At 35.2% G+C, this 27,843-nt stretch overlaps 1 protein-coding gene, 1 non-coding gene and 1 pseudogene across 5 annotated transcripts in view; 2 read left to right on the plus strand and 1 right to left on the minus strand.

Moving 5' to 3' along the window:
* The window catches only part of Exoc6b (exocyst complex component 6B), a 579,628-nt gene that overhangs the window by 476,713 nt on the left and 75,072 nt on the right, over window positions 1-27,843 (minus strand). For 3 of the 4 annotated variants that reach the window (XM_047523341.1, XM_047523339.1, XM_047523338.1), the window contains exons 2-5: window positions 18,058-18,223; window positions 14,983-15,030; window positions 13,147-13,237; window positions 12,996-13,041 (exon numbers count right to left, since the gene is read on the minus strand). In XM_047523341.1, coding sequence (XP_047379297.1) covers window positions 12,996-13,041; window positions 13,147-13,237; window positions 14,983-15,030; window positions 18,058-18,223 — 351 coding nt within the window. The remainder of the gene's footprint in view (window positions 1-12,995; window positions 13,042-13,146; window positions 13,238-14,982; window positions 15,031-18,057; window positions 18,224-27,843) is intronic. The other variant, XM_047523340.1, reaches the window with a different exon arrangement.
* On the plus strand, window positions 2,581-2,766 carry LOC124963755 (U2 spliceosomal RNA). Its single transcript, XR_007104796.1, has one exon. It is a non-coding gene; the product is annotated as a U2 spliceosomal RNA (small nuclear RNA).
* LOC124963471 (tRNA (guanine(10)-N2)-methyltransferase homolog) lies at window positions 18,240-19,918 on the plus strand (annotated as a pseudogene).

The following is a 27,843-nucleotide window of genomic DNA, read 5'->3' on the forward strand; positions in this document are numbered from 1 at the left end:
ACCACTCAACAATGGGACTCTTGTAGTATTTCTGCCTGGGGCTACTTCCATCACTCACCTATCCCCACCAAAAGCCACCAATTACCCTTCTCTTGGTCATTGGTCATAGCTAGTCGTGAAAACCTGACATTAAGGGAGGACATGATTTGGAGCAAAGGGTGAAAAACCCATATTTGAAGTAGTAAACTCAATAAAAATTAAAATATGAATAAGGAAAGTCTCCAGCTCTACTTGTCTAGTGTTGCAGTCTGGGTTGGAGCACAGAGCAGAGTGGAGGAAGAAATTTAACAGAAAGGTTACAGAAAGAAAGATTATACAGAGAGAAGCTCTCTGCATGGCTCCAGCTGTCTGACTGTGCACACATGCAAGGGACATCTAAAAGGGTCTAAGCACCTCACATGGGCCTGGTTGACTAGGAGGCTATAGGCACATACACAGAAAACCTGAGAAGGCCTGGCAGAAAGTAAAAACGCAGGCACACTTAGAACCGACCTGAATTTTTAAATTTTTTTATTACTGCATTATAATTATACATAATTGTGGGATTCATTATACCATATTCATAATGCACATAACTTATCTGATCATTCTCATTTCCCAGTTCCTTCCTTTTCCCTCCACTTCACCTCCCTCCCCCAACCCATTTGCTCTACTCATCTCCCTTTATTATGATGATTATTATCTCAATTAGTACATTATAATTATATATATTATATGGGATTCATTGTGGTATATTCATACATGGATATAGTATAATTTGGTACATTTCAATTGTGGGTACTTGTGCCCTCATCCCTCCCCTATCCATCCCTATACCTGAATTTTTAACTCACTGCATAACCCACACATAAATCTATTAGCAAAGAGTGGAAACTAGCTTAAGTTTGACTCTAGACTCTGACCAATCATTAGCTAATGAATATCCTTTTTTTATATATTTCCAGATAAAAGACAGATAATGGCTTGCTAGACAACTTGTCTTATAAGAACACTAAAGGAAGCTCAAAAAGAAGTGACAACTAACAGTGATTTGAATTCACAGAGAAAATGAAGACCATAGGAAATAATAAATGCATACTGATTATAAAATATTAAATATACATATTTTAGTCAGGTGTAGCATCACACACCTGTAATCCCAGCAACTCAGAAGGCAAATTGAAAGCAATATAGTAAGGCTCTAAACAACTTAGTGTGATCCTGTCTCAAAATTTAAAAAATAGAAAGGGCTGGAGATATAGCTCAGTTGTAAAGGGCCCCTGGGTTCAATCATTAGTGCAAGAAATACACACACACATACATATACACATATATATACATATTTTTCTCTTTTCTTAATTTCTTCAGAAGATATTTTAAAGTAGTACAACACTGTATTGTTTGGTTTATTAAATATATGGATGTCAAATGTGAATGTCACAGTATAAAAGAAGAGTGGCAAAAAGAAGCTAGGTTGAAGCAAAACTATTACTACATATATCAAATTTATAAGGGCATAAAGTAAACTATGATAAGTTAAGCTGCATATCATAATCCATAGAGTAACTACTAAGAAAGTAACTCATAAAATATATGAAAAACAATCAAAAAATTTGTACATCAATAAATATTTAACAAAAAATAAGACCCTTTAGTAAGAAAAGAGGAAAAAAAATCAAAGACATGAAAAAAATACAGAAGACAAAAAGCAAAATCAACTATCTCAATAATTATTAAATGTGAATAGATCAGATACTCCAATTAAAAAGCCAACATTGCTAGACAGGATTTTTTAAAAATATAATCCAACTACATTCTGCAAGAAATATAATTTAGATTCAAAGATACAAATACACTGAAAGTAAAAGATGGAAAATGATACATTACACAAAAAAAAACATAAAAAAGCTAGAATGGCTATGTTAATATGAGATACAAAAGATTTTAAGACCACAATTATTGCTGACAACCTAGAGAAACATTTGATATTAATAAAATGTATAGTATTTATTGTATTGGTAGGAAAGTTTTCATAAGGATAGGAGGATAAATAAAAAGCTAAGATTGAAAAAATTGATGAAGTAAGAACAAAGTAAGTCATGCATAAAAAGAACATAAGAATTTTAAAGGGGAAATAAACCAGTAAAGATTATTTGTAATGCATACATAAAAGATTAATAACCTTGAGGGGTTTTTTTTGAAGACTACATTTGGGGGTGGGGCTGTAGCTCAGTGGCAGATCATGTGCTTATCAAACACAAGGGCCTGTTGATTCCCCAGTACCGCAAAAATAAATAATTGAGTAGAAATAAAGAAAATTCACAGAAATAAAGGGGAGATCAATATATAAAAAGTTAAACAGATATGTAAACAAATGCAAACCAAAAACAGAATTTTATCACTCAACCTGCAAAAAATTCCTTAAAAGATAATGTCTATTATTATCAGCATCATAATAAACGGGAATGCACAGCCTTCTGGTGAACAAGTTTTCAATGAAGAATGTTAGCAGAAACAACTATTTTAAACATGACATGTCCATGTATTAAAGAAATAGTAAAAAGTTGGTAATAGTGTTAAATGAAAATTATTTCAAAAAATAAATCTACTACTTATCAGCTAAGATCAAGTACAGTATTTGTTTTTATCAATGTCCTATCTGATATGTCCTCTATCTATGAACAACGTATTAAATGAAATTTATGGCGCAGGGAGATGGAATGGGAGCCTGCTCCATCGACTCTGTCGACCTGGTATTACAGTTCCTCCAGGAATGGCACAACAATTTTTTTTTAAATGATCTTACAAGTATAATCATGAGATTTTTGAAAACTATGTGTATATGTATCATTTATCAATATATCACTAATTACACAAACATATACATGGGAATAATACAGAGGAATGACTAGAAAAATGCATGCAAAAATGTTGATAATGATTTTTTTTCATACAACATTATTATGAGTGATAATTTGCTTTTCCATGCTTTTAATTTCCTAATTTCCACATTTCCCAAGGTATACATAGTATAGGAAAAACAATTCCATTTCTATAAATTAAAAAGGCATATAGCTCAACTTTGGATGTAAAGAATGATCTTCATAACTGATACTTAGGTTCTTCTTGTTCCAAAGCACTCAATAACATAAACACTAAAGACAAGAGACTGGTTTGTTTAATTTCTTTTATGTCTTCTCTCATGTGTTCCAAGAATCAAAATCTTTGTTCAAATAAATGGACAGAAGAAAGGTTTATTCCTCCTAAATTTAGAAATAAAAGCACAAGTATGATTAAATCTGAAATAGTTGCTTTTATTAAAATTTTACAGACTCAAAAAACAGTACAAGTCACATGGTTTCGTGTAAAAAGAATGGTGTTTATACTACAATTAGGTATGAAGAGCTATGTGTAATAAAATGCAGTTCCTCTAGAGAGAAACTTTAGAATGGATAGAAAGGCAGAAATTAAGCCAAAAAGATAAACACACTTTGGGGTTTAGTTATATTTTGGAACACTGTTTACAGAATGAGAAAAATCTAACAATGTTGCCTGCAGACACAGGCACATTCACTGATGAGACACATGGCTCATGCTGAAAACATCTGGTCTGTCAAATAACTCCACATTTTTCAAGGCTAATTAGTATAAAACCCAGTGATTCCTGGCAACAAAGAATGTTACCTTATTTCCCCCATTATCCCTTCCCTAGCATACCAATGTTCCAACAATAACAGATCAATTAGATCATGCAAATTTCTAGTGTGTTTCAATATCAATGACAGATATACAATGACAGACAATTAAATACCTGTATAACAGCCACCAAAAGAAAAAACAAACTCTATTCTAGTAGTCATGGAAACCCCATGCTAGATTTTGATGTTACTTTTGACAACCTCCAAACATTAAAACTGAATCAAAAGCCAAATTCATAAATTTCATTTGCAAGTGTGTTTAACATCTTCTCCCTCTTGCAGATACCCTAATAAAGATATCAGCATAAATAAACTAAAGGAAATATAAGGCAGAAAATAAAAAGGAAGAAGGCAGAAGAAAATGTCTGAATAGTACTAGAAGCAGGATAAATAAGGTCCAAATAACCCAGACATATTTGAATGCTATCGTATCTAGAGGAATGTTGATTCTAGGTATATAAAACTTGGTACTTTCTTACCATGGCGTACAACTTCTTCATAATGATGGTTTTTTTAAATCCTAGTAAGTGGCCCTTGAAAGCAAACCACAACTACAAGTATTTTTTTTTTAATTAAGAGTATAGTTAAACTATGAAATCTAAGGTTTTACCACAGGAAAATATTAGTTCCTTTCCTAATCAAAGAGTATCATTCACAAAAGCTTAATTCCTTCTATATGCTACAGATAGGCAGTCAGATATCTTTCCTTTGGGAGCATACCCAGTAGTATAATCAGTATTTATAGTTTAAAAACAAAACAAAATTAGGCTTCCAGTCATAAAGGCATAACAAGGAACAGACATGACCTCCCACTTTATAAACAAGTAAAGTACTGGCTAAAACATATAAAACAACTGTTTTCAGTCATTTGGCTTCAGGCAACACACATTTTAAAAAGGAAATCAAGGTGAGTTTTAGAGAGTTATTTTTGTTTGTTTGGTTTTTGTTTTGTTTTGTTTTTGTTTTTGTTGCCATTGTTGTTTATTTGGAGGGGGTTAATGCTGGGGATGGAACCCAGGGCCTGGCACGTGCCAGGCAAGAGCTCTACTACTGAGCTACATCCCCTAGCATCTAAAATGTGAATTTAATAATCTCTGAGTTCCCTACCTGAAGGTGATTTCTAAATCATGAGCACACTCAGAGAAAACCCAAACACAGCCCAGCCCAGCAGATTTGTTGACATACAGGGTCAGAGATAATAATTCAGGAAAGCAAGCACAGTTTAAAAGGGGAAATGCAAAAATAAAAATTTTTTTTTAAATCCTGCAAAAATCTACAAAGGAGTTCCCTTGAACCTTTGTCAGTCATGGGAAAAGTAAAATTCAGACAAAATGAAGGGAGGAAAAAGAGGGAAGAGAAAGGGAGATACTGACAGGGAGTATAAGAAGACTTCAAGAAGCTCAGACAAACAGGGAAACATCTTAACTCTGAAGAGTCAATTGAAGAGTTCTGGGAGACTGCTCAGTTATTCAGAGTAGATTACAAAGGAATGATGTCTTATTTAGTAAGGCTGACTCATTCTGGAATGAAAATGAGCATAAAAATGGGGGCCTGAAGGGATCAAGGTGATCTACAAATGACTTCATTACTTGCAAAATAAAATCCAACACTAAGGAGAAAAAAGTTCCCCAAAATCCAGACACTCATCAACATAATATCATGATGTTCAATAGTCACTCAAAAATTACTAGACATAACAACTGACGTATAACCCATAATAACAAAATCAGTCTCCACAAGGAAATTCAAAAGCCAGAAGTGGCAGAACTTGGAAAGGGGCATATGAAAACAGCTATTAGAACTATATCCATGTATTTAAAGAAAGACACAAAAATGATGACAAGAATAAAATGTTTTTTTTTAAATACAATTTCTAAACATGATTGGTTCATATAAATACAGTAATAAAATTTACTGTAGTAGACAGATGGTAGTAGAAATTTCTCTGAATTTCAAGTCACCTGTGTGATTATATCCATCTGTCCAACATAGATATAACTGAAGTTCCAGAATGATGATGGAAAAAGGATCAAAAAAATGTTTTGAAAAATAACATTTCAGCCAGGCACAGTGGCACATGCCTGTAATCCCAGCAACTCAGGAGGCTGAATGAGGATTGCAAGTTAAAAGCCAACCTCAGCAACCTAGCAAGACCCTGAGCAACTTAGCAAGACCCCATGTCAAAATAAAAAATGGAAGGAGTTGGGGATGTGGTTCAATGGTAAAGCACCCCTGGGTTCAATTTCTGGTGAGGGGGGGAGAAAAGTAACATCTGGACATTTTCCAGATTTTATGAAAACTATAAACACACAAATCCAAAAAGCTAAACAAACCACAAGCATAATAAAAACATATATTTAAGCACACAAACACAAATTCATACCAAAGTGCAACAAAATTGAATTGCTAAAAACAAATAATAAGGACCAAAGCTTTAAAATAGCTGGAGAAAAGACACATTACATAGAAAGAGACAAAAAGGTAAGACTGTCATAACCTCTCCTCAGAAACTACACAAGCCAGAAGACAAAGACATGATTTCTTATCAAATAATGAAACTATAATCTATAATTTCATACCCATCAAAATTTTTTTTCAAAAAGGTGACCAAGAAGATAGAAAATAGTAAGTATTAATTGGGATATGCAGGGATTAGAACCCTCGTATGCTACTGTTAGGAAGATAAAAAGATGCAGGAGCTTTGCAAGACAGTCCAGTAGTTTTGCAATTTCATTCACAAGTATAGCATATCAAGAGAACTGAAAACACTTGCCCACATAAAGACTTCTAGTAGCATTATTCATAATAGCTAAAAAACAGAAATAACCCAAATGTGCAATAAAGAAAATGTAGTTTACCCATACACTGGAAGAATATTCAGCCATAAAAAGGAGTGAAGTAGTGATCCATGTCACACATGGCTGAATCTTGAAAACACTGTGTTAAGAGGAAGAAGTCATACACAAAAGGTCACATATTGTATAAACCCATCTATATAAGATGTTCAGAACAGGCAAATCTATAGAGATAGAAAGTAGATTTGTGGTTACCTGGATTCAGAGGAAAGAGAAATGAGGGGTGATTAGAATGTTCTAGAATCGGGTACTGGTATTAGTGGCATAACCTTGTGAATGTTCTAAAAACACAGAAATATACACTTTAAAAAGATAAAATAGCTCAATTTTTAAAATGATGGTGAAACTTTTGCTTCATAGTTAAGACAGAATCAGAGGCCATCAAATATGGGCAACTAACTTGTCTGTTTTCCTCTGTCCTTTTCCATGACAATATCTTCTGCCTCATCTTGATTTATAAGAAAAACCTAGAAAACCTACAAAGTAAATGTTTTGCAGATTATGTAGAAATAAGACAGAAAATATTGCTGTTATTTCTGGTGAAGAAAATCAATTTTGTACAGTTTATTTCAATCTAAATAAAATGTGAATTTAAAAAAAAAATGATGGTGAGATAAAACCTTTTACAAAAATACTGTATGCTGAGAGAATTCATAACCAGTGGACTGATCCAACAAGAAATGCTAAAGGACACTGCCCAAGCAGAAGGGATAAATAACACCACATGAAAACTTGGATCGACATAAAGAAATAAAGGTCAACATAAAGGGCCCAATTAGTACTTAAATATGTGGGTAAATAAGTACAGTTATCTCATACTAGACAAAGGTGCCAAAAACATACAATGGAGAAAAGATAGCCTCTTCAACAAATGGTGCTAGCAAAAGTGGAAATCCATATGCAGTAAAATGAAATTAAACCCCTATCTCTCAACCTGTACAAAACTCAACTCAAAACAGATCAAGGATCTAGGAACTAGACCTGAGAACTTTCACCAAATAGAAGAAAAAGTAGGCCTGAATCTCCATCGCGTTGGCTTAGGACCAGACTTCCTTAACAAGACCCCCATAGCGCAAGAAATAAAAGCAAGAATCAATAAATGGGATAGATTCAAACTAAAAGTTTTTTCTCAGTAAAGGAAACAATATGAAGAGAGAGCCTATAGAGTGGACGAAAATCTTTTCCAGGCACACTTCAGACAGAGCCCTAAACTTTAAAATTTATAAAAAATTTAAAAACCTTTACACCAAAAATACAAAGAACCTAATCAATAAATGGGCTAAGGAACTGGGAAGATACTTCACAGAAGAAGATATACAAGTCATCAACAAATATATGAAAAAGTCCTCATCATCTCTAGTAATTAGAGAAATGCAAATTAAAACCACCCTAAGATTTCATCTAACTCCAATTAGAATGGCTATTATCAAGAACACATACAATACTAAGTGTTGGCGTCAATGTGGGGAAAAGGCACACTCATACATCGCTAGAGGAGTTGCAGCCACTCTGGAAAGCAGTATGGAAACTCCTCAGAAAACTTAGAATGGAACCACCATTTGACCCAGTTATCCCACTGCTAGGTTTATACACAAAGGACTTAAAATCAGCATACTACAGTGATGCAGCCACATCAATGTTCATAGCAGCTGAATTCACAATAGCTAGATTGTGGAACCAACCTAGATGCCCTTCAATAGATGAATGGATAAAGAAACTGTGGTTATGTATATACAATGGATTACTTAGTCATAAAGAAGAATAAAATTATAGCATTTGCTGGTAAATATGAAGTTGGAAAATATACTAAGTGAAACAGGCCAAGCCAAAACACCAAAGGTGGAATGTCTTCTCTGATAAGTGGATGAGGATACATAACAAGGCAGGGGCAGATGGCTGCGGGGGGGAGAGAAGAATGAAGGAACTTTGGATGATGTAGAGGAAAACGGGACAGGAGGGGGTGGGGGAAGGAAAGATAATAGAATGAGACAGTATTACCCCCTCTGTATATGTATGACTACATGAATGGTGTGAATCTACATTGTATTCAACCACAGAAATGAAAAGTTGTACCCCATTTGTACACAATGAATCAAAATGCAGTCTGTAAAAATAAATTTTTTAAAAAAATACGTGGATAAATATGAAAGAATTTTTCTTTTATTTTTTAAGTTTCTTTAAAAGGTAAAAGATGACTTACAGCAAAAATGAAAATGTATTTTAGGCACTATATCATATATTGAAATAAGATCTATAACAATAATAATACAAGGGAAGGGAGGGTAAAATGGAAGTTTTTTTTAATTTTTAATTGACAGATAATAAGCATACATATTTTTGGGATACACAGTGACAATTCAACACATGCATACAATATGTAATGATCAAATGAGAACAGCATTTCCCTTTAAAGGGAAGTATATTGTTATAAGAATCTTGAATGATTCGACATGACATTATTTAAAGATCCACCAAAAGTTAAGCATTTTAAGATTAGAAGCAATTGCTAAAAAGATAAAGTACAGACAATAGGCATTAGTGGAGACAAAATGGAATCCTAAAATGCAGCCAATTGATTTAGAATAAGGCAAGAATAGAAAGAAATAACAAAGAACGGATAGGACAAACAGAAAATAAATTAGAAGCCGAGAGCAGTGGCGCACACCTGCAGTCCCAGCAGCTCAGGAGGCTAAGACAGGAGAATTGCAAGTTCAAGACCAGCCTCAGCAACTTATCAAGGCTCTAAGCACTTAGTGAGGACTCTCTCAAAATTTTAAAAAAGGTGGGGGCTGGGGATGTAGCTCAGTGGTAAAGTACCTCTAAGTTAAATCTCCAGTACCCAAAAAAAAAAAAAAAAAAAAAATTAGAAGATAGATTTAAACTCATACACTGATGATTGCACTAATATAAAATATCTAAACAGTTCACTTAAAAAACAAAGATTGACACATACTATCTTTTTTAAAAAGCAAAATTGCCCTATAAAATAACAAGCCTGTAATCCTTAAAAGTAACAAGACCACAAAAATCAAAGAAAGACTGAAGACAATTACAGACTCAAGAAGACTAAAGAAACATTACAACTCAATACAGCATGTGATCTGAACTGAATTCTTTGGGTTAATGAACAATGATTGAGGCAACTGGCAAAACTTGAATTGGGTAATTAGGTATAAGAATTAGATGTTAGTAATATATCAATGTTAATTTACATTTTCTGTTGCCTTGGGTTGCACAGAAGAAGGCTGTTCTTGTAGAAAATCAGACTAAGGTAACATGACTACATCATGTTCATCTCTTTCAGCTGGTGAGGCAAAAAGAAAGCTATTTATATTGAACTTGGAAATATTTAAAAATAAATTTTATTTAATATTCACAAAATAAATTTGACTATTATCAAAACTTAAAACCACTGTGCAACAAAAAAATACTACGTATACAAAGTTAATAGATAAGCCATACATTGGAAGACAGTGTTTGTGGCAAAAAAAAGAAAAAGACATTCAAAGCGTATGAAAGTCTATGAATGAAGGGAAAAAAGAAAAAAAAAAAAAAAACCACCTAGAAAAATGTGCAAAGCATATGAAAGCAAACCTCCTCAAAGTCTAAAAAACACTCTAGTTAGCAATGTAATCAAAGAAATGAAAAATCATAAGTGATCTATCATTTCACAATCATCAGAATGGCAAAAATAAAAAGTCTGACAATAGAGACACTACCAACAAGTAACAGAACCTCCCATAAAATGCTCGTGATAGTGCAAATGGGTAAATCACAATGGAGACAATATCTAACAAGACCAAAGGCCACATTATCCTTCTCTGATTCAGCTGATCACCTTTCAGGTATAAATGCTATGCCAGTTGAATTGGCCATCACCTGGGAGCTTTGTAAAAAAAAATGCAAAATCTGAACAACCCCAGACCTATTAAATCAGATCTACATTTAGCAAATCCCCATGTGATCCACATGCATTACAATATTTGAAGAGCACCACTTTCAAGAAACTGAGTCCACAGAGATAGGAACAAGGGTATTTATTGCACCACTGTCTACCACAGCAAATAGCTGGAAATAGACCCAATATCCCTCAGTATCAGTCAGGATCACCTCCAAAATCTCAGTGATTTAAAACCACAGTTTTAAACTTATTTGGGTTATACATTCATAAAGGTTGGCAGGAAAGCTCACTGAAGGTATTCAAAGTTTAAACCACCATCTTTAAAAGTTGACTTTTGTCCTGACCAAGGGAAAATAAGAGAACTCTGGAGAGAGCTGCACTGGAAATTAAATGCTAAATCCCAAAGTGATGTCACTTACATTAACATCTTATCAGTCAGAAATAAAAACATGGCCCAACCTACACAAAGAAAGCCAGAAAAAATAATCCTATCTTGTGCCAAAAAAAAGGTTGAGCCAAAAATATTGGTGAAGAACAGTTAAGACAATCACTGGAATTGGGAAGAGAAATGTGTATTATTTATATAATAAAAAATCACAGTGATTAAAATAAGCATACTAGATCTATATATATATATAAAGAAAATGGGCTCTCTATTGGTATCTAAGCCCTACAAGGGCAGATATTTTTGTATGTCTTGTTCACAACTGTACATATTCCCAATAACCAAGAGTAATGCCTAGCATATAGTAGGTACTCAGTTCATTTCTGTTGAATGAAAGAATGGATCTCAAAAAACAAATACTGAGAAATCACCTACATAAATGTTTTTGAGCACAAAAATAATGTATGATTTATAGATATTTAAAACATGGACTAGGATACTTATGATACCTCAGAGGAATAGGGTAAAGAATGAGACCAAGGAAGGGGACAAAATTTTCGTTTGTAGTTTCTGAAAATATATATAATCTCTCTGTGTTCATTTACATTTATGCTATATATATTTACATATATTTTATATATGAATCAAAATTGGGAAATTGGCTGGGGTTGTGGCTCAGAGATAAAGTATTTGCCTAGCACGTGTGAGGCACTGGGTTCCATTCTCTGTACCATGTAAAAAATAAAATAAAATAAAGATATTGTATTCATCTACAGCTAAAAATATTTTTGAAAACTGGAAAATTAATATCTCCAAATTAGAAGAATTCCATCAATTTTGTTTTTATTCTCTGCAATTTTAGACCTTTGCTAGAAGGTTATTTGGGTAATATTACTACTTTCATATCTCATCGAACAGAACTTCTCATAGTTTTCTACCTATATATTGATAGGTGAGCATATCCTCTTGTAGAAAAAAAAAAGGGAGTCTGGGAGACAATTTGATAAATCAACAATATCAAAAATCAACGATTTTTGATAGCTCATGCTTTAGTTTCAAATTTCTTGACAATTTAGGATTTTTATCCACAGTGCCTCTAGTTTTATTTCAATATTAATTATATTTAACTGCATACATTTAACCTCAAACCTAGGTCCAATTAACATTCCAAGAAGATGTACTTTGTTTATCCTATTGCTGCAGGCACCCTCCTCATACTGGAGAGTATCCCAAGGCAGAGAGGGTGGCTATGCTTACTTCTATTTGGGTAGTAAGAGTAAAAAAGTCACTATAAGAGTTTCCTCTGGAATAAAACTAGAAGAAAACTTTATATGGGAAAAGAATCTTCTGAATTTCACATTGACCTTGCCCTTTGTGGTGGTTAATTTTATTTGTCAACTTGGTTATGCCATGGTACCCAGGTCCAACATTTTCTTAGATGTTTCCATGAAGTATTTTTTGGACAAGATGAATACTGAAATCACGAGACTAGAAGTAAAGATTACCTTTCATAATGTGAGTGGCCCTCCAATCACAGTTGAAGACCTTAGTGGTTTGTTTGTTTGTTTGTTTGTTTGTTTTAAAGGCTGACCTCCCTATAGGAAGAAGGAAGTCCACCAGCCGACTTTGCCTTTGAACTTAAGATATAACATTAACTCTTCTGTAAGCCTCTAGCTCACCAGCCTACCTTGCAGGTTTTGAACTTACTATCATGGAGTCAATTCCTAAAACAAATACTTCCCCAGATATATACACACTGCCCGCCCCCCCACACACACAAAATATCCTACTGACTGTTTTTCTAGAGAACCCTGACACATACATTCCTGTACCAGAACTAGTGACTATTTTTTCTACCACAATAAGAAACCAAAACATGTTTCTCAAACTATCACTAAAACAATTATATGCTTTTCCCCTAAACAACTGGGTCTTCCAAAAATCAAGTTGCATGTATACACTGTATACATTGATAATGTATACATTATCAAATATAATACAGAGCATTAGTATATGCAGATAAATCTAGGATGAATCAACAGGTTCACAAAAGCATAGAGAAGATGCTATAGACTTGTCAATTTTTGAAAAGTAATGACAAATATGAATCTTAAAAGTAGTCTAAGTAACAGAAATTTCATAAATAATAAAAATTGTTTAAGAAAAAAAATTTTTACCTTTTAGTTTTCATCTGGTCCCTCAGTTTGCTGTACATCTCTAGGACTTGAAAAAGAGAAAGAGCACACAAGCATTATTGAGTGAAAGTGAAAGGCTAATTAAAAGTAAAGGAATTTCATCAAAAATCCTACTCCAGTTCCAGTTCCTCACCTGGAAGACACAGCATTAATTTATCAACAGTGGCAGAAATATTTCTCTGTTGTAGTCGACACTGCTTCAGCTCTTCCATTGCTATTACCAGCTTGGCAAGAGGGAAAAAAACTGAATTATGCCAATAGCTATAAATAAAAAGCTTTCAGTCACATTTTTCCACACTGTGTTCAATTCATCAGAAAATCCCAGACAGTTTCATAGTAAGACCTGCCAAGTGGACTAAGGAACTGCCTTTCCAACCAGTAAAACATTCCTGCACAGCTTCCCACTTTCTCCCCAAGATACAGACTACCATAGGAAGGGCTAGGGAAAATGAAATCCTAAAATACAGGAACTATCCAGGAGGAAAAAAAAATTTTTTTGCATACTTTCTCCAAATCATTGAGACTCTTGGGTTCATCAATCTTCTAAAAAGATCCTGTTTCTTTTATCAGTGCTAGACTCCTGGAGGAAAACAGTCCTTCCTGTTCAGTTTCAAATGTACATGGAAATCATCTTCAACTAAGTCTCTATTTCAACAAATAAACCACACACTTAGAAGATGTGGCTTTTCTAAGAGATCCAGTTTAGTGAAGACTAACCATTTTTCTTCCCATCCTAAAGGCTTCTATCTACAGTCATCCCACAATATAACTAGGAGAAACTGAACTGTCTATAGAATCTAGAACATGTGAGACAAAAAACAGTAATTCACATATTCACTTGCAGCATTCATCCCATACTCACACCTAAAAATGTTATCTCCTTAGATATTGTGCAAAAAAGAATCAACAAGAATGGCCCTCTTTAACCGACAGAACAATCAATAGCTTGATTTAAATATTATTAAAATCAAACTCTAAGCATTAGTGATAAGGAAGGCGCATGATACAGAGAACATAAAGGACTATGACTCAGAAAACTTGGGTTTTAGTCCTAGCCTTCCACATATCAATGTAAACTTGAGCAAATCCTCTGTTCTAGTTTCTTCATTAATAAAATAGTGATAACACCTATCCTGACTTTGTTATTGGTCTGCCATAAGGACCAAGTAAATAAATGGACACAAAATAAATAATGTAAACGCAAAGATTTAAATGGTGGATGTATCAATGAAGAGAAAAATGATTCATTGTTTAAACACTTTCTGCCAATCACTATTTGAGTAGATGGCAGGGATATAGCAATAAATAAAACAAATATTTCTGAACACAGGAAGCTTAATTTCTAATGGAGGGAGACAGGAAGAAAAAACAATTAAGTAAAAATACATATCAAAAGTATGAGAGCTGCAGATGTAGCTCAGTGGTAAAGCGCTTGCCCGACATGTGAGGCCCGGGGTTACATCCTCAGCACCCCCAAAAAAAGAGGCAGGGGAGGGAGAGAGTATGATAGTACAGAAGAGTATAATGGATAAAAGCAAAATGTGAAAACTTTAAAAGAACGCAGGGAATGAAAGTGTGACTACAACTTCAAATAAGGCAGTTAGGAACAGTCTTATTAAGAAGGCAGTATTTTAAAATGCACCAATTAAAAATAAAGGTGGTAAGATATGAGGAAAGATTTGAAGTATATGAATAGTGGGAAACATCATTCCTGGAAGGGGAACAGTCTTGGCCACATTAGGACCACTCAGTGGCTTTAAACACAGCAGAGGAAGGCTGCATACTCTCTCATCACACTTTGTAGAGGCCACATTCATTAAATTCAGAGAAATACTAGAAGAAGCAACCATAATGCCCAGGTACTTCCAACATGCTGATTATGGTCTTACAAGCCCACTAAATGAAGAACAGACATCAAAAGAGAATGGCATGAAACAAAAGATTTTGTCAAAAGGTAAACTGGCCTTACTTCCTTTCCCTCATGTTGTAGTTTTCTATTAGTATCCGTCACTTGATTCTGTGGAGAGAAGACAATTTAAACTCATAAAAAAAACAAATATTTAGGCAACAGTTGAATAAAGATCAAATTTTAATGTAAAAAGACTCCGTTGGGTAGCTAGATAGTTTTAGTATTCTATCACATGTTGGTCCTGGGCATTCTCTTGAGTTTAAATGACATCGACTTTGCTATTGGATCTTTGCATGACCTTTTGAACAATGAAAAGAAAATTTTACTGACAGATATTTTTAGTTTGGAATATTCCAAACTAAGATACAATAATGACCAAAGATCACATTTTAACTTTGGAGAGAAAAGAAAAAAAGAGAGAAAAATAAAATAGAAAAAGTAACCCACAAAGAATCTTACCAAGAAAGAACAAATTTTATCATATACATCCCTCACTTCATCCATGTATACCTGAAAAGGTCAGGTATAAATTCGACTTTTTAACTCAAGTCAATTTTTCTCTACGTTTATTATCCTGATGTTTTTATCTTAGTTCTTTCTAGATCATTAATTCTTAACTGCTCCAAACAATTCCATATTCTCCTTAACCTCTCATTCCAATGGTCAAAATATGTGATTAAGTCTTTAAATGATCTATAGTTTGCAATTTAAAGGAACAGGCACACACTCTTGCTAATATCTACTGATGTCTCCACTGATGTTAAAAAATAAAGAATATAGAACTTTCATCATCTCAGACCTTATCAACATTGCTACTAACCATACTTTTACTGCACTCCCCAACCCAATATTTCCTGTGATGTCTCTTTGAGCATCAACAACATTAGTTATTAACATGTGTGCACACACACACTCACAAATGCACATACACACACATGATATAACATGTAGTGTAAATGCCCTCACAGTAATTGGGTGGGGCCTGAAGGAGTCAAAAACCCTGCACCTAGTTCAGGTGTGCCTTCAGAGGCATCCCGACCAATCTGAAGGAATCTGTAACTTGAATCAATCTGAAGTAATGGAAAAGAAGTAAGAGGAAGAGCAGCCAGGGGCAGTGGTGGACGCCTATAATCCCAGTGGCTTGGGAGGCTAAGGCAGGAGGGTCGAGAGTTCAAAGCCGGTGCCAGCAATGCTGAGGCACCAAGTGAGTCAGTGAGATCCTGTCTCTAAATGAAATATAAAATAGGGTTGGGGATGTGGCTCTGTGGTTGAGTGCCCCTGAGTCCAATCCCCAGTGCCAAAAAAAAAAAGAGGAAGAGCAGAAAAGTACCAATTAGCAAGTGATACCAATAACTGGCAAGCGTAGTTATGGGCAATATTCACTACTATCTGGCCAAGCAGGTATTCTACTACACGGCCACTTCAATATCCCATTGCCTATCATGGAGCACAGTCCTAAAGAAACTGTGAGAGAAGTTTAGGGTACAGATATTTGCAGTGCACAGAAAAGAATAGCCCAAGATGAGGACAGGAAGCTGGGATGGCTGGGTGAGCCCAACTAGTACATTAACAACAATCCAAAAGACTTGTTCCCTCTCAGGTGGAGGAAGTCAGAGAGAGGTACAAGAGAGATTTAGTCATGTTGGCACTATTCTATTTCTCATGATGGATGCATGCTACTGTACAGGTTAATGAACTCCTTTTTAAAAACCTTAGGACCACTGGGAACAGTGGGAACACCTGTATTCCCTCCCACTAGAGAGACTGAAGCAGGAAGATCACAAGTTCCAAGACAGCCTCAGTGGTTTAGCAAGGTCTCAAGCAATCTAGAGAGACCCTGTTTCAAAATATAAAATAAAAAGAGCTGAGACTATAGCTCAGTGGTTGTGCACCCCTGAGTTTAATTCCCGATGGAAAAAAAAATTAAAATCTCAGGCCCCAATGTGTTTTTGACTTCAGAATTTTGTAGATTTTATAAAAATAATAAGGTTATTACATAATATCCCAAGTGAGGACCAACACAGCATCCCACAATCAAACATACTCATATTTCTGTAGCAAAACATAATATTCCACAATAAATAAATTAAGAAATGTGATAGTTAAGGACATGTTTTGCAGTCAAAATGAGTTTTTAAAATACCTTAGCTTTAGAATAAAATTTATAAATGATAGCCCATTTTGCCCTCAATAAAATTGTTTCTTTGCCTTTCTCACCAATGTATTCTTTTAGATGAATTTTATACTCATTGTGAACCCCATGCCCAAGAAAATCCTTGTAGGATTATAATTAAAAATCCAGTAAGAAAAAAAAAAGTAAAAGCATAAGCACTGGAAAGAAAGAAAAAAAAAATTACTACTTACAGATCATATCAGAAGTATTTCCACAGAAAACTCAAAAAAAAAAAAATATACATGCTACTCAATTTAACAGTGGGGTCACTAGATACAAGATCAATAAGCAAAGTCTGGTATACAACATAAGAGAATTTGCTATGCCAAGGACCAGACCAATGTGACTAGCTTCCTTCCTGAACCTGAATCTGTCACATCAAGAAAGTACCTTCATCTTCAGGTAGAAGACATTTCACAATGACCACAGGTCTTTTTATCCTTGGTCTAGGTGCCATGTTGCAAATAATCCTATAGTAATGCCCCATAAATTCTGTCATCCTGCAGAGATGGCTTATATCCATCAAGGAAGCAAAAAACAAAACCCAAATTAAGTTTCCATTTGAAAGAAACAGATATTGATCACTGGTTCTGATTCACTTGTAGGGATCCCAATTAAGCTCTAATTTGAAAGCCTATTCTTTTCAGCTAATGGAGATGATCTCAATTATCTAGGCTTCAGTGTAAATTCCTTTCTTACTACACAAAAATCTTTACCACAAATATGTGATCAGCAATAATCCCTACTCTTTTTTTAATAATTTTTTCAGTTGCAGATGGACACAATACCTTTATTTTTGACATATTTATTTTTATGTGGTGCTGAGGATTGAACCCAGTGCCTCACAGGTGCAAGGCTAGCATTCTACCACTGAGCTACACATTCAGCCCTCCCTCCTCTGTTAATGCTAATCAGAACCCCAAAGCAGACAGAGAAACAAGTATTTCATAGTCTCTTCTTACCTTGAGTTTCTGGGCTTCTCCTCTCACTTTCAGCAGTTCAGTAATAGAGTCCACAAAGCCTTGGTAATGAAAGTTGCACATTTTCTCAATTTCTCGGTCATGATTGCGAATGCGAGTTTCAAGCTTCTCCATGAATCGTCCATGTTCCTCACCATCATAGACAGACCTTAGGGGGGGAAATAATGACGTGGAGATTATGCCACATTTACTTTGTGTGTGTGTATGTGTGTGTGTGTGTGTGTGTGTGTGTGTGTTTGTGTGGTGCTAGGCAAGACATTTGGGGTACATAAGCCACAAAGTAATACAATTATATTAACGCTGTCTCAACGTTAAGAGTATTTTTTAAGAAAATCCAAAATTTTGCTTCCTCTTCACTTAAACACATCGGACAGTACTCACTACTCACGGCACAGGTGCATGGCGAGCAGCCACAATGGCACAGCCACACGCCATGAACAGGCATCTACGCTCATGGCCCAGGAGCAACTGGAATTCAGCCTACCAAGATAATTCTGGAGTACCAGGCAAAAACATCACTTAGATGATACTAGAGAGGAACCAGAGAAAGGGAGGGAAATAAAATCTTTGCTTTCACTTTTTGGAGGTCAGTTCATCAACAATCAGGAAACTTAGGGGAAGTCTCCATTTGGATTCTTAATATTCCCTCTGAGATACTTCAAGAAACTTAGTGAAATGGACAGTGTGTGCCAAATCTGTATTTGAACTATGAGGTCACAGATGATCTCCTGAAGAGCTGTATAGTTCTCTTAAAAATTACCCTGAGGAACTGGTTCCATTTCTACATTCAGACTTTATATGAACTGCACATTTAATAAAACATTGACACAAGAAGAAAAAGTCAAATGAACAGATGCCCTTGAATTTCTGCCATTTGAAGGAAAAATGAACTTAAAGAAACTAGAACATATATTCTCTAGTATGGTTTGAGCCTAACTGCATCCCTGAGAATCCATATATTTATTTTGGTAGATGAACTGCAGATGGACATAGAAAGCTAATTGAGTCATATAGTGTTAAAAAGAGGCACTTTATTAGAAATACAAATATGGATTCTGGTTTATCATTCATCATGGCAAACTATGGAAAAGTGAAAGAAAATGATACTGTTCTCAATCCATTTGATGGAACAGGTGGCCTCTTGATAGCATCTGCTCATTTTGGTACATATATAAACACGGGATAGACATGGACTACAATATAGTTCATGACTTGGGAAAGGCTGGCAGGAAAAACCAGAAATGGAGAGGACCAGATGAAAATAATAAGGCAAATCTTCATTAGTACCATTTACAGAAGTATTACCTCAATTGTCCAGGTTTCAGATGCATCTAAACCTTCCTGGAGGAAGGGCACATATTTTGATGCCATTATCACTGATCCTCCATATGGTATCAGAGAATCTATAAGAACAGGTTCACAGAAAGAAATACCAAGGAGGATTAAAAAAAGAAAAAGAAAGTCCAGAAAGCCATGTTCCTGTTTCCTCGAGTTATCACTTGAGTGATGTTTTTTGACCTTTTAAACTTTGAGCTGAGACCATCATATTAGGTGCAAGACTAATCTACTGGTTACCAGTGTATACACCAGAGTATGCTACAGAGATGGTCCCCTGGCACCCATGCCTGAAACTCATCAGCAACTGTGTGCAGAAGTTTTCCATCACATGTCAAGGCACTTGATCGCAATGGAAAAAGTGAAGAAATTCAAAAACCTGGACTAGTATTCACATCTGCTAAGTGATCATTTTCTGCCATATCAAGGTCTTAATTCCTTCTGTGATAACTACTTCAGCAGAATAACAAAAAGAATTATCAAGGAAGAAAAATCCAGCCAGAAGTGAAAATTTAAGATCTTAACAATGAAGAAATATTAAATATTTGACAGAAAAGACATCTGGAGGTGAAGTTTCATGTATAATCCAGAAAATGTGTACTGTTTAAAGCTTTTTATATTAAAAAATGCTATGTAGTAAATTAAGCAATTTAAAAATTATCTTTGTTTTTTTATTTTGTCATATGTTATGAGGTCTTCTGAACCTTATTTGACTTTCTGTATTTGTACTTCCAAGTACTAATGGAGATTATATAAATGTTTTTTTTTACAACTGATTTACAAAGAAAATTAATATTGGTGGCTTTTTAAATATATCTGCCAGATATTTTATAGGCAATTAATTGTGGTTAAGATTTATTCATTTGGTAAATTTATTTAGTTTGGTTTTTAATTGTAATTGATTTATATTGCTACCAATAAACTTTACTAAGAATTTCTTTTACAAAAAATATTTAACAATATTCATCACAGAATTCTCATCATAAAATGAAAGGACTAAATTACAACTCCCTTGTCCCATTCTTTCTCAATTTAACTAGTCTAAAAAAGCTCAATTTTGGTAAACGCAACTATTCAATCCATGACTATATTCAAGAAACTAAACAATGCTGAAGAAAAATCACATAGCTGGGCTGATTAGCTATGAAGCTACAAATCTAAATTAGACACTAATACTACTAGAGAATCCTACTACAGGCTGAGTTTCCATTATCCAAAATGCTTGAGACCAGAAGTGTTTCAGATTTCAAATTTTTTTAAATTTTGGAACATTTGCATATACATTATGAAGTATCCTGGGGATGTAAACATGAAATTCATTAATGTTTCAAATACACCTTATACACCAAGGTTGAAGGTAATCTTATACAATATTTTTAGTGTATCAGTGGTTCGTTCATTTGTCTGTTTGTTTATTTTGGTATTGTGTATCAGTGTTTTGACTGCAATTAGTCACATGAGGTCAGGTTTAGTTTTCCACTCATGACATCTGCCATGGGGGCACTCAAAAAGTTATGGAACGGGAGTTACAGAGTGACAAGGAACGCAGCCGCCCTCTTGTCCGCCATCTTGGATTTCTCCTAGGCCAAGTCCAAAAAACCATAGGCCGATTGTTTTCTCTGATAAGTGGATGACAATATATAATGATGGAGGGGTGGCGGGGGAGGAGGGGTTGGAGAGAAGAATGAAGGAACTTCGGATGGTGTAGAGGAAAAAGGATGGGAGGGGGTAGGGATGGAAAAACAGTAGAATGAAACAGACAGTATTACCCTATATACATGTATGATTACATGAATGGCATGAATATACATTGTGTACAACCACAGAAATGAAAATTGTACCCCATTTGTGTACAATGAATCAAAATGTGTCTGTAAAATAAAAAATATTTTTTTAAAAAAGTTATGGATTTGGGAGCATTTAATGGATTTTCACATTAGGGATACTCAAACTGCAAGTATTATGGCCAATTCACTTTGTATTCTCCAAAGTATCTAAGTGAGGGAACCTTACTTTCTCCTTTCCTCAAATGTTTGCCCCCTCACTCCCCTATAATGACCTGATTTCATACTTCACAGAAAAAACAGAAACAATGAAATAACTCAACCATCCTACTTAAAAGTCTGTACCACCTACTGTGTCCACCCTCCCACCACAATGGAAGCAGTGTTCCCAGTTCTTGTCTGCAGTCACCCTTTCTCATTGTCTCCAGGACATCACTTCTGCAGTTATTTCCCTTTATCCGTCCTCTGCATCCTATCTTTCTCCCCCTCTACTAGATCATTCCCATGTATATATAATATGACGTTTAAAACCCTGCCCATAACTATCCCCCTCCAGTTACCACCTCCCTTCTCTGCTGCCCTTCCAGATAAAAGTTCTTTTCTTTTCCTCACCCCCTCACTTTACCTTACTAGAGTTATTCCTCTTACTCCACCTAATAGAAGCATTTGCTAGGATTTGATATTCTTTTCTTTTCTTTAAACAGTCCCTTCTGTAGATTTTGATGATACCACAGTAACATGGTTTTCCACCTTTCACTGACACACCCTCTGGGCTCCTCCACCTCTATTACGTTTCTAAATATTCCTAAAATCATTTCTCTTCTCTATCTATGCACTCTCATCATGCAATCTCATAGCTTTAAAACACCATCTGTATAGGGCTGACTTCTGATCTATGCCTACAGTTCAGAGCACTTCCCTAGGTATGAGATTCAAATGTACAAATCCATTCCTCCCCAAATTTCTCAAAATACCCAACCACCCCATCAGAGCTAATAGTACTATCTAGTTGTCCAAGTCAAATATTTAGTAACCAGTTCTCACCTCTCTTCCCATCCTCACCCCCCAGCCAATCCACTAATAAGCCTGACCATTCAACCTCTAAAACATATCTTAAAATCGACCAAATCCGACCATTTCTTTCAAAACCAAGTCCCCATCTATAACATTGCCACTCAGACCAATTCAGTAGTCTAATAGCCCCCATTTTCCATACTCTCCCTCATCCCCTGCCTCAATACAGACCCTCCTCCAGCACTGTGCTGCTGTTATATTAGCAGTAATGTTCATCCCCTTTACCTCTTAATAATCTCCTCACCACAATCCATCATTTATTGTCTCTCTCTCCCTCCAACTCACCCCCACAAGGGAAAGAACTATACACTGTCTCTAAGACCTCTTTGATTTCTGAAGTTTCTTCAACACATATGCATTCTCATTGCCAACATTTTGGGATTCTACAATCACTGGTGAGTGTCAATCACTACCCCAGATCCCATGGATCAGAAAGCACATGCTCCTCAGCACATCGGTTCCACTGCCCAAAACTCAACAGTAATCACAGACACAACATATACGTGCTTGGCTTCCAGTAAGGATTCGTTCTGAACACTTATTCAGAAAAGGCAGATCAGTCTGGATTCAGTCCCCTTCTTCCAGAATAAAGGGACAGAGTCCAGTAAATTATAAACAATTCCCCATGTGGTTATTCTTGCCTGAAGGAGCCATTTAGAATACACAAAACAGAATCGACTGCTGACATTTCAACAAATCTCAATTAAGTTTAAATTTTCCCCTTTCAAAGGAAAAGGAAAAGAAAATGCTCTATGTAAAGATACCCATGTTCCTTGTCATTTGGAGAATCATGGAAAACTCCTCAGTCTAAATGACATAAGCTGACATTATTCAATATTAAACAACCTCTAGGTTTTGAATTCAGTACATTCTAACTCAACAAGATGTCTGAGTTAGGTAGCAAGTTTAGTTCCTTCTACTAAGTAGAAGTTTTCTCTTTTTCCCCTCCAAAGATCTACATTAATATCACAGAGGACTACCCTGGAGAAAAGAAAATCCCAAAGTTAAGAAATTCAGAACTTATATTAATCATGCTTCCCTAAACTCCCTGAATTTCCTATTTAAAACAAAACAAAAATCAAAAACCAAAGAAAGGAAATGTGAGTTTTAGCTGACCAAGTGTGGCCTTAGCCTCAGCACTGTAATTAGCTACGAGTCTGGCCAGTTCAGTTAAGCTCTCTGACCCTCAGCTTTCTCATCAACAGAATAGGAAGCAATCAATTACAAATTCTCTGAAGTACTAAATTAGGTTTAAATTTCTACAATTCACCTCCACCTTCGAATTCATCAATAATGCAAAGATTATACATTTTTCAGAGTAGTGTAAACAGGTGGTAGTTCAAACAAGTTAATGAATTTTTTGTCTTCTTACAAGTAACCTCTACTTGTTTCTCCTATTCAGGATCTTTATGATTCTAATTATAATGCCGAATAACATGAAAAGTTTACATGGTATTTTAAGAATAAAAAAAGTTGAAATAACGAGAGAGGGAGAAAGGAAAGGAAGGGGACAGTACTGGGAATTGAAATGGAGAAAACTATGTGATATGCATTTATTAATATGTCAAAAGGAAGCCCACTATTATATAAAACTACAAGGTACTAATAATAAAAAGAAATTTTAAAAACATTTTTAAGTTCCAACAAAATCTAAAACATGCATATGTGAAACAGGGAATGTGGGCTATATTTAGTAGACCTGAGTTCATAGGTCTGCTTAGGAAATCTAAGATTCCCAGATTCAAAAACTTTTGTGTAGATAGGCAGGTGCACATATATGTTTTTTAAGGGAGAAGGATCCATACTTTCCATCTGGTTATCAAACAGGTTAAAAAGCAAGGATTAAAAGGTTTTATCTTAAAATATCTACCAAAGGAGAAGGCAATTGTGGGCTGACCACAACCTAATAGTTCACATTGTATCAGTATTTCAGGCATATAATCAGCATAATTCATTGTCAATCAACATATTTATCAGATATAAAAAGCAAAAATAAATAAACAATTCAAACTTGGGAAAGATCAGAGAGCAACTAAAATTAACCTAATATTGGTAGTCAACTTTATACTTAACCAAAGGGTACCACTTTTTTCCCCTTCTAAACAAATGACAAAGTAGAGAAAGACTGCCATCTAGTGGTGGCCTATCTCAAACATTCCTTAAATTTTAAATTTGATGTAGCCAAGTAAAAGGGACTGCTTAAAAATCCAAAAACTATATTCTATAAAATCTGTTGAAGACTTATAGCTAATTATTAAATTATAGACAAATGACTCTAATGTTTAAGTTTTCATTTCTATTAAAAAATACAGGATCTTTAAAATGAAGTCATATGCTTCTGACATGTCCAGGTATGCTACAAGTAAGACTATGAAATAAACTACAACACTGGTTTAATTATTTGTGACAACTCCAAGAATGTTCGAGTACTTATTAAAAGGTAAACAAGAAGAAATACTTGGAAACTAATAATAACTTTTTATAGCCTAAATTTTGTGACCTGTGGGGTCCAATTTCCAAACCCCCCCTCCTAATAGGTTTAGGGGAAAAAAAGCAAAATATTTATCCTAGCGTCCATATCTGATGCATACTTCTAAAATCATAATGGGCTATATCCCTCTCCCACCTACATTTCATGTACATATTAAAACAGATTTTAACTTTTAGATAGCATTTGAAGAATTTGATTCAACAAATATTTATTCTTTTTGAATTTTTTTTAGTTGTCCATAGACCTTCATTTTTATTTATTTATTTATATGCAGTGCTGAGAACTGAACCCAGTGCCTCACACATGCTAGCCAAGTGCTCTACCACTGAGCTACAATCCCAGTCCCAATATTATTTTTGTTCTATACTGAACCATTACAGAATCATATAACTTGCCTACAGCTTATATCAGCTCGAATCTGCTTGTCAAAGATAGGGAATAATGTTATAAGCATTATGCTACTTCATTTAAATTCAATGCATCTTATAAATCAGACATTATTCCCATTTTACAAATGAGTAACCTGAAACTCAAGAAGATAAATTAACTTGTCAATTCACACAAGTAGAAAGCTTGCCCTCTAGTACATCAATCCAGGGGCTATGGGTAGAGCTCAGTGGTAAAGCACCTGGCTAGCATACACATGGCCCTAAGAGAGGAAGAAGAGAAGTCTACTCTATCAGTCTGTCTCCTGTTAGAGCAAGAAAGCAAGTCACAAGAGCCCCCAACATGTTCAGAGTTCAAAGCAGTCTTACAGTTGGAATACAAAGTTCTCATTGTACACTTAAGGAAACTGAGGCCAAGAAAAGTTAAATGCCTTAATCAAAATTACATTGCTTGTTACTGATACAGCTGGCCTTGACTTCCAAAGAAAACACAATTAGAAAAGGCTAATGCAATATGAAGCCCAACACAAAGCTAAGTGGTTTAAAAGAGACAGAGACAAACGTCTACTTCAAGATGAGTCAACTGCTGCCTATTAACTGTACCTATAATACAATAGCTATTGCCTTTCTCCCGTTGGAAGAGTCCCAATTTATTCTGGTACTCTGCCTTCCCATCCCAGCACAAGAAGTAAATGCTAATTACTGTGTAAATTAATCATGGTGATTCCATTCCCCTTATTAATGACCAGTTAATATAAGGGCATGTGACAATTCTCACCAATGAAGAGTAAAGGGAAATCTGTTAGAAAAGGTCAAGGAAAGGTTTCATGAAGGACGCAGGAAAAGAAACTCTTTTTCCTACTTTGGACACTGTCCTGTGAAAGTACAATAGTTGGGAATGCAGCAACCACCCTGAGATGAGAGGAGATACCCCAATAATCTGATGACAGCAAAGGGAATAGATAGAAACCACTTGGGTTCTTGACAGTGACATCAGTCCTCTCTTCAGATTTCATATCATGTGACAATCAATTTCCTGTTTTTAAAGCTACTTTCCCTCTACATTCTGCTACTAGAAAAGTATCCTAAGTGGCAGAGCACTGTTTGGTCATTAAAGGTAATCGGTAAAATCAAAGAATAACCAAAAAGTCAGAGTCAAGAACAACAGCAAGTCAGCGTCTACACACTGCGAAGGAATCTCTGATCTCAAATCAAGACCGTTCTTCCCTCTTCGAGTTTAGTTCAGAGTAATCCTGTTCACCCTTCGAATCTCGACTTTCACTTTACTTCTTCTGGGAAACCCTCCCTTAATCTCAAAGACTCTGGTATGTGCTCCTCCTTGTAACTACCATTCTCACAGAATTTATTAAACTGTATTTTGATCACCTGTTGACTTGTCAATCTCCCCATACTAGACTGTTAATCTCTTGGGCAGAGGCTTTCTTACTCCTTTTATCTACAGCTGCAAGCACACAGCCTAGGGCAGAGGGAGTTCTCCAGTTATGCTGAAGACGGATGAAGAGAAGGATAGGAAACTAACTGATGGAGTTTTCTGGTTATTTCAAAGGAGGATGAAACAGAGTATCAGACAACACAAAGCATATCTGTTGAGATATTTTCAGAACCAGAGAGAACTTCAAGACACCAAGAACTGAACATTTTGTATTTTTGGTTTTGATTTATCCAAGACAAAATTCCAGAGTTTACTCTGGTCTTCTCTTTTCCATATATATGTTTTTTAACTACTGTCATAGTATTAGTCCTCAAACATTTTCTTCTCATTAAGCTCCATAAAAGCATCATTAGTATTTCTGTTTATTCCAAAAGTTAAAAATAAAGTGGAAAACAGATTTGAGCATGATGTTGAAAGAGAAACTCCAGCAGGTCAAAAAGAGTTTAAAGTCTCTTCTCCTTACTTTACACTGTTTATTGATTTAATTCAGACCTGAGTATTATAATCTGGATGCTTTGAATGCATAAAGATGAAGTAGACCACTCTACATTATCATCAATAATAGGAGAAGCATATGCCACTTAATGAATTCTTAGTCGAACACTGGACTCAAAGATTTTTGTATTGCCACAGGTGATCAAACACATTCAAATCCTTTCTCCACCGCTGCAGATATGAAAGGTATCCAACCAGCTTCACCAGACAGCCCATGCAACCAAAACAACACGGTGATAGAGATCTCCCTCAAGGCAGAAAGAGAACCCCCAAGGATGGTTGTTTGCAGAGTTATAAAAGTAGGGTGGAGCAGTTTCAACTGGCACTTAGCCAAAGGATCTGCTAAAAACCTGGTTTTGGTTAAATACCACAAGAAAATTGGAGAGTTTGTCACAAAACATCAGTCAAATCAACAACAGAAATAAAACAGAAAATAAATTAATGAAATCAAGGAAACTCCAAATTAAGGACACTGAGACTGCCATAACTACTGCCATAATGTCATACAGAACAATTCATCACTATCAGGACCACAGATACAAAGGCACGACAGCATATGTTAGTGGCTTCATTTTGTCCTCTGCACAGATTTGTGTAAAGTGCAAAAAGATTTATTCCATCACTCTTTCTGTAGTGATCATGATTATCAGAAGCCACAAGTTAAGTCAGGAAGGTTGCTGCCAATTATAAGCAATAAATAAGCATTTCTATAGCCTGGTGATACCCACTGAACCTAATCTGGGAAACAGT

This window comes from Sciurus carolinensis, chromosome 13 (genome assembly GCF_902686445.1).
Source record: "Sciurus carolinensis chromosome 13, mSciCar1.2, whole genome shotgun sequence".
Taxonomy (NCBI): Eukaryota; Metazoa; Chordata; class Mammalia; order Rodentia; family Sciuridae; genus Sciurus; species Sciurus carolinensis.